The following is an 8,782-nucleotide window of genomic DNA, read 5'->3' on the forward strand; positions in this document are numbered from 1 at the left end:
ATACCTCATTTTGAAGCACTTCACTGTAAAATATCTTAAGCTTGGATTACTTAAAGAGTATTTAATTATTCAAGAGCAATTAATAAATTTTTTGTATTTTTACTTTTAGGACAATGTACATGACTTTTATTGACATAATTTGACACAGAAACATCTTTCTTGATATATCTACTTATTATAAAGCAAGAGATTTACTAAGAGGCAGAAAGAAAAAGTACAGAACACCAATCTTTACAGATCAAATTTATTTTGATTTTTCTGAAAAATATCAGGAACTATGAAAAACAAGCTGAATATGTGGCCATACCAAAAGCAAAATACAAGTGAAAATAACTTGGAGAAATCAAGTTTAACCTTACAGAAACATGTTTTAAAGTACCAACTTTAACATTCTTCCCTCCATAGAGCAAAACAGGTTTACCAAACCACAACACTACAGTGGAGCTTTTTTGACTGACATAATTTTTTCAAATAAGAATCAAAAGAACCAAAAAAGCACTCAATTCCCACCTTGGAATCTCATCATTTATAAAATAACATACTCAACTGTCAGTGAAAATAAACAGTTGGTAAACCTGAAAACAAACCTTTCAATCAACTCAGATTCCAACAGAACACAGTATACCTGAGAGCTGGGGAAGAACAGCTTTTATCACTCTCAGGTCTTACCAAACGCCAATAAATACAAACGGAGATTAAAAACAAACTATTAAATCAAAATCTTTCCGGGGAATAGCAGCTTTCACAAACTAAAAGGAAACCAATTCCACAAAGCTGTATGTTCTATAAGGATATAGCCTATTTTATTCCCAGAGTCTTGCACTGTCAAAATACAAGTATTTTTGTCTTGGACAAGTCTGTTGAAGGCACCAAAATCCTATCCTCCAAATGACATTTATGACACTCTTATCACCCTTTGGATGACTTCAACCTATTAACTTTCTAAATATCTAAAGATATATAAAAAAGTGCCAGCCTCATCTGCATTAGCAAGGCCCTGTCTATTCTCTTTGCCCCTCCCAAATCCTTAAAGTCTGGTTTACCAAGCAGGACCACTAGCTAGGATAAAAATATATGCCCACATTCACTAGCCATTAAACCAACAGCCACTGGTGCAGGAAGTCTTAGCACTTATAAGACTTTCAAACTTTTTAAAACTTAAAAAATAAACCCATCTCCAAAAGCTAATTTCACAGTCCCTTAATATTCTGAATTGGGACATCTTATTTTGCAGCCCTCTTCGGTGTCTGTCTCTTCCAGCCTTATTCAGTAGTTTTACTCTAGAGGAACCCTTGAAAAAGTTTTCAAATTAAGGGAACCCTCAAGGCACGTGAATGTGAGCACTAAGTTGAAGGATACTGTCGTTGCACAGAAATCCAGAACTGTCAGACCAGGACTCACAGAGTTCTTTCTCTTCTCTCAAAGACACAATCTCAGGCTGAGGACATTTAGAGAAAGGGTTCCTCATCAAGTCACACACCAGTGTTGGGAAAAAGAGGGGAAACGCTATTTGATTTGATTTTGCAGCTCTTCAAGGAGAGTTTTAGTAAGGCTTGATACTTGTTGCTGTCTTTCTTCATTCTGAAGCCCAAGTGGCTGTGGAAACATTTCAAGAGTTCCTTTGGCAATGTGACTGTTCCAAAGACTCGGTTTCTTTTTCATCTAAGAATCACGTCACTTAAGAAAAGACATTTTCTCCAGGACCTTGCAGAAACTTGTTCATACAATGAAAAATGTTTGCTAAACAGACTAGTTTCTGTAGCCATTCTTCATCTTCAAAGCATTCAGCAAAATCTGACCTAGTATTTTCTTGTAAGTACTCTGGAAATTCACTTTTCAACTCAAATATCCTGTTGAGAAATCTTCCTCTGATAAGCCACTGGATTTCTCTATGTAGCAGATTTAGGTGCCCTTCGTTCAGGTTTTAGTTTTTGATTTTTTTAGAACATTCTCGCATAAATGGGTCTTTAATAAAGTTAACCATTTTTGTAGCATTATTCAGAACTTTCTTCATTTCATCTCCAAGTTTTTTATATCAGCACCTCTCTGTGAAGCAAGCAGTGTGCTGTAACATCAACATCAGGATTTTCTTTTACTAAAATGAGCCAAAACTTGTCATGGAATGAACCGCTGATGGGGCACTAGGCATTGAGATGACAAATCTTTGGTTTTCAAATATGGAGGAGACCCATTAAATTTATATTGGCCTTTGTTTCAGGGAGGCTCCTAACAGCAGAAAAAGTTTTCTTGAATTTCACCATCATTTACAAATCTTACAAATGCTATAGCACAACAAATATCTGGGAAATATGTTGAGTCATTAACCCAGACAGAGAAGCTCCTGCCTTTCAGTTAATTACACAAAACCTCTTCAGCATCATGTGACATAAGTCAATCTATTAAATTGAGAGTAAAGTCTTTTCAATTTCAGGTACTCTTTCTTGACCTAGCATTTTAATGTTGGTGTTATTAGATTCTTACCAACTAGGTGAATTTTTCTTTTCTGGAATAAATTCTGCTACTAAATAATTTGCTTCCTAAACCTTTTCACTGAATGTGATTTTTTTGAACAAAAGCTTTACCATTTAGACATGCCAAAAGTCATTTAAAATAATCAACGCCTTTACTTATCAAATGGCTATGATTTATAGTTACAATTGCTGGAGAAAATGCTAGGTTTGTACATTGCATTCCACAGACGATGTGCAATGGAATAGGACAGCTTGGACTGAGTCTATATAAAGCCACTGAGAAGTAGCTTTCCTTGTAAACAAACAATTTCTTTGTGTCCCTGGTAGCACTAGTATACTATAGTAACTCAGAATACTGTAATTCTTCATCACTAACCTTATCAGAAATATCTGTAGTTCTATACCTAAAATGCTTCTCTTCTATCTCACACCTTGCCTTCAAAAATTGCAGCACTGGACCGTCAGATCTGTTTGTAACAAACAAATGTTAATAAAATATAAAAACTGGCACAATAACTAAAGAAAATCACAAAAAGTACAAACACGTCACAAAACAATTCACTTCTAACCTACATGACCCATGTTTTTGCAATGTTTACAACAAAGAGGTAGGAGACAGCTGAGTTGCAACACAAAAATTCTTTCCTTAGAACTTCCCTTCGGGTTTATCTGTCACAAAGCTTGTTTGCTTGCATTAAGTCAGTCGGCAATGCAGAAAGGGAGGCTGGGAAGGTAGTCAAGAGGGACAGGCCATCATCATCCTCCTCCTACCACTCCCCTCCCTGTGCAACTGTTCACCAATTATCCACAGCTTCTCCTAGCTCACCCCAATGCATGTGAGCCTACTGCACACTGTTACACAGGGCAGAAAAGATCTCTAACAAAACTGTTAACAGGGCTGCTCAATCATCGTTCACTACTGTGAGCACAGCATTATGCAGCATACAAAGTTCAAAAATAATATTTTCAGTCAAAATTTTATATGGAATCCCAGCAACATCTCACAGAACCCCAGTTCAGAAACCCACCTCTAACACCAAATGATTTTTTTTCCTATGAGACGTCATTTCCGTTTGACTCACATTCTTCTGTGACTTGACTTGCAAGTTCAGGCTTAGCTCCTCCCTCATTCACCACCTGAGTCTCAGACATTGGTTTTGTCTGCTCCAGCTCCCCACTATTCGCTGGTACCACTTGCTGGTTATTTGTTCCTTCCGCTGGGTCATTTTGATTTGATGTGTCACCAGATTCCAGTTTAGCTTCTCTCCCATTTCCTGCTTGTGCTGCCTGCTTTGGATTAAGCTGTGATGGGTCCTTAGCACTCTTCACCACCTCCTGGAGATTATATTTTCTGAACAACATATAATCTTTCACAACACTCAGGCAACAGACAGCTTTAATGATTTCTACTACCACTGTGTACTGTGGATTGGTAAGATCCACTTTGTTTTCTGAATTGAGGTTGCCTACTATTCCTGTAACAAAAACAATAGGGACACAGTCTGAGAAGGATACATGAAGCTTGATGGACAAAAAACAATCTTTCATCTCTTTCTGTTCGGGACTTGCTAAAGCAATATATATACTAGTCCACTCACGGTATATACACTAGTCCACTACACGGACCTCAATCAAATTCCCTGAACTTTTTCAATAAATAAATACAAATGAAATCCTGAAACATTTAAGAGTATTTTTTTTCCCAAAGAAAATTCAATCGATTTGGAAAACACTTATTATCTAACTACCAGAAAATCTCATATCCAACATACTGAAATCATTTAGGTTGGATATTATAAGGACATTTTAATATACTTGTTCTACATTCGAAAAAGTAACCCTTAAATCTTTTAAAGACGTTCTTAAAAACAAGTACTTACCATTGCACACCAATGTAAAAGCACTAAGAGAAACATACCTGCCAATTCTTTGATAACTTCTTCTCTATTCATGTGACTGTTATTTCGAGATTTGTATACAATCTGAAATGTCCCTTTGTTTGGAGCTTTAAACCAGGGTTCCAAAAATGTTTCTGCATATTTCTTCATATCTTCTAAGAAAGCCTTGCATGTGCCTGAGATGGGTAACATTCGTAGAATAACCCGAGTCTTCTTCTTTTTGGTTTTGTACATATCCTGCAGAATGTGATGGACCAATTTTTCAGGTTCTAAAAGAAAAAAATCAGCACAGAGCAAACGAGAAAGAATATAAGTTCTCATTTTAAAGACTCTTCAAACTCTCTAAAATGAATTTTCAATGGCAGTGACATAAGTCAACAATAGAGTAGAAGAAATTATCATAATGAATTTAAATTAGTCTAACCAATCATTTTTTCCACCTTAATATTTCTTCAGTGTTTACTATGTATTAACACTGTATCTAATACTCTACCTCTTCAGCATTATTACCGCTTTCACTAGAAACAATTGTTCATGAAGACACTGGAGTTAACATCTTTGTGATGTCTGATTTACCCAAGGACACCACTGTACCGTTGTTTTCCTATAACAATAGCAACTATCGATAACAACTATCAAAGTAACAAACATTAAATAGTACACTTTTACAAAAACGGACAAAACAAAAATCTGCAAGTCACTTAAGAAGATTTCACTAATCCATTAGCTAGAGTTGTACAGAAGTCTAGACCCCAGACCTTGGAGGAGCTCCAGAACCATGAATTGCACAAGATCATGATATCGTCCTTAGGCCACATCCTGACTACATACAAGTCCATTTTGGGCTGCTCAGCGTTTCCAATACTTTTAAATCACTTAACCACATTTAAAAATCTAGAAACTTCTCCTGATTTCCAACTTCTGAAAAACCAGAAGATCTGGCCCTACCAGAACTACCTTCCCAAATGGCTGGAGCCATTCCAAATTAGCTGGAGCTGAGTAGCAGCTGCTCCTTTTAGACAGAACATATACTCTTGTTTTGCCTAAAGTTACATACAAAGAAAGTAGTAAAGCCAAGCTTCCACTCCTAAGCCAATGCTTAGGAAGCCACCACCCCTTCTACCTCTCCATATGCCTAGGGCTAACACAGTACAGACAGGATGCAATCAAGTGATTAACTGAGCCATGGCCATGAAGCCATTTTGTAGGCAGTGCTCTCTAAGACAGGGAGATGCCCAGACATTATAGGACCAGTAATCTTAAGGCGTATTAGCCAGACACACCTATGCCAAGTGTCCTGATGAAGACTACATTATTTGCTCCACTCTCCACTGACTGGAATCTTCTTAGCCTCATCTCCGTAGATGCCTTAAGGTCACCAACTTCTTTCTTCAAAGCAGCCTCCACGTCATCATCACCTCCCTCACTTCCAGAGGGCTGATGATCCTTGTCTGTAAACTGTTTGCATAACATTAACAAGCAGAAACGCCACAACAGTTCATGTTAAAAGCTATAATTAACTACTTATGTGAAATCCCCAATGTCGGATGGCTCAACATCAACAATAAAGCTTTTTATTAAGAGACTGAGACATCACTCCCTCCAAAATTCAGAGGAAGAAGGGAGTTCCCTCAGACTATGGTACATATAATTTTAAAATGTTTTCAAAAGCATCTTGACAGTCTGAGACAGAGAGCAATGTGCTTACTAAATGATTTCAGGGTGGACCTTAATCCCGTCACTAGATATCTTTGTGCCTAATACGACACTCTCCTCTTGGTGAGATTAGACCAAATAGTTATGGAATTAGAAACTCTTACTCCTGTTCTACTGAGGAACAGGGAAGAGAAACAGCTCAAGAACTTGCTCACGGTACCAGTGTAGAAAGGACATGCACTTGTTGTCCAGTTCTCTGCCTCACCAACAGAGCTGCCAATCAGGCACTAACATAACTGTACACATTACACAGCCTTTATTATATACTGGGATGTATTTTATGTACATAAGCAACCGTTTAGCTAACCTTAAAAAATACTATCATTGTTCTCTTCTTTATCTAGCTCAGCAGAATTAGATAACGTGCCCAAGCCCCAGAGCTAGTAAATGACAATACCTGAATTCAAATCCCCTTGGGACGATCCTGCATTTAATTCCTTGGGGTGTTCGTGTGTGTTATTAGTCCAGACCCTAAGCCAAGAATATAATTACTTCCAAACTGTGACGGGGCAATTAGATCTTTAGGCGGTATTGGTACAAAAGTTTTTACTTTTTAAAATGTATTTATACGTGCATTTGAGACATAACTAGCACTAATACTAAACCCACTCTTCCAGAGATACTGCTTAGGACCAACACATTATCACCGCCACGGTGTTCAGATGGCGGTAAGACACGGCAAAAACCACGAGGAATGAGGTTTGCTCGTGTGAACTGGACCATCTACCGAACCTACTCGAGCCTCAGTGTCCTCGCGAACATTACGTCACAAGGATATCGTGAGGAGTAAATGTTTCTGAAAGAGCTTCAGAAACAGACGCCCTGAGCCGCAGGAAGCAATCTAGAAAGGGGAGCCACCGTGATTCACAATGGGTAAAAAAAACCCCAAGGTGCAAGCATTGCACGAAGCGAGGGGGCGGGAACCGGGGAAGACACGCCCCTTCCTCGCCACGCTCACGACAAAACCAGCGCATGCGTATACAGAAAGCCGGCCTTCCAGCCTTACCGCCTTCCCTCCTTCCTCAAAGCCCTAATGGCCGCCGGCCCTCCGCGAGCCTGTACCTTCTCGGGGCCGTAGACGTCGTCTCCGTACTCGTTGAGCAGGCTGTAGGCCTCCTCCACGCACCTGCGCTCGTTCATGTTGCAGGTGATGAGAATGCCCTGTAATCCGGGTTCCAGTTGCCGGGGCCCGCCACCGTCACAGCGTCGAGCCCGCTTGGCCGGCACATACTGAGCCTTGCCTTTGCGCTTCCCGCCGCCAGACTGAGGAGGCTGCTGGACAGGGGTCGCCATGGTCCGGGAGAGCCGAGGCTCCCGAGAATCGGGCTATCACACGGCTCTCGGCGTCCTCACCTCTGCGGGCGCGGGCTGGTGACGTCAGACGTTCGCGGCGGCCTCCCCTAGCCCCGCCTCCCAGCTTCCTTCCGTGCTGCGCCAGTCCTAAAGCCCGTTGGAGGCTGTCTGTGGAGAGGGAGCGCGAGGCCCGCCGCTGCCCCGCCCCTCGCGAGGATTGACAGGCGTTTCTTTCACGTCACTCCCGGAAGGAGGGGTTTCCCTGGAAAGTAGCCTGTGGAGGGAACCGGACTGTAAAGTTAGATGCTGGTCTCCAAGTGGCTTTAGATCGTGCTTGCAAAGAACTGTTTCATTTACTCATTCATATTCATTGATCCATTCAGTTAATATTTATTAAGCACCTGTGCGCTAGTTATTGTCCTGAGTACTGAGGTTGAGACCATTGGCAAAGCTTCATACTCACGTTGCCCTTGTAGGCTAATGTTTCCTAGAAGTCAGTGCGGCCGTCCAAACCACCCTACTTATTTTTGCTCCTATTGAAATGTGCATATTCAATAGACTTTCCCTTAGTATTCTTGTTGCAGGACCCCAAAGGCACAAAGAAAAACAGGACACGACATACAAGGAACTCGTTGAAGTTACAGACCTGATTATCAGAATGACAAATACAAAATACAGGGAAACTGGGCCAAACTTCTTAACATTAAGTTGTCACCATGGGGACATTTTAACTTGTAAAACATATTTACATTAATACCAAAAATATTGTCCGTATCAATGTCTTCACACACTTTTGTTGGACACTGGTGTCATAAGTGATAGTGACATTTTGGTGAATTATTGTTCCAAGTGCATTTGGTTTGGACAGGAAATCACATTCCTCACTTCTGAACAAAATCATGAAAAGCCAAAACAGGGTTTGTCGTTTGTTGCCCTAGGAAGGATTATCTAAACCTTCCTAGGTAACCAGGATTACCATTTTGGTCCAGTGACCCCAAAATGTGGAGTGGATTGTAGTAAAGGATGTCAGGAAAAAAGAACCTATTATTTACTGTGAGGACTGCATCTCTCAGATTCCCATTCTTCTGACTCCCATGAAAAAGTAATGCTGATATGAAGTAATGGTCTAGAACTCCATATACATCTCAAAAAATTTTCACTAAGAGTAAAGGAAAATATTCATCTTTTCTCCAATGAAGTATACCTTGCCATTTTCTTTTCTTCATACCTGTCCCCAAAATGTTTAAGAATCCATTCAGACTGGATAAGTAAGCAATCCCTTCAGAGTTAACCTCATAATATTCCCCATACCCTGAAGTCAGGAATCCAGCTCCTTTACTTCATACGGTTAGAAGTCAACTTGACCTTTATAAATCCCTTGTCTTGGGGTTACACTTTTGACAG

General features: G+C 40.0%; 1 protein-coding gene across 1 annotated transcript; it reads right to left on the reverse strand.

Annotated features, from left to right (window-relative positions):
- Nucleotides 1-230: 230 nt before the first annotated feature.
- Nucleotides 231-7,441, reverse strand: LOC131422548 (THUMP domain-containing protein 1). Its single transcript, XM_058569878.1, has 4 exons — nt 7,148-7,441; nt 5,653-5,827; nt 4,390-4,638; nt 231-3,946 (listed from the first exon to the last, which is right to left on the reverse strand). The coding sequence occupies exons 1-4, from the start codon at nt 7,376-7,378 to the stop codon at nt 3,525-3,527; spliced, it is 1,077 nt and encodes a 358-aa protein (XP_058425861.1). The 5' UTR covers nt 7,379-7,441; the 3' UTR covers nt 231-3,524.
- Between the last annotated feature and the right edge of the window lie 1,341 nt (nt 7,442-8,782).

The sequence above is a fragment of the Diceros bicornis genome, chromosome 26 (genome assembly GCF_020826845.1).
Source record: "Diceros bicornis minor isolate mBicDic1 chromosome 26, mDicBic1.mat.cur, whole genome shotgun sequence".
NCBI lineage: Eukaryota > Metazoa > Chordata > Mammalia > Perissodactyla > Rhinocerotidae > Diceros > Diceros bicornis.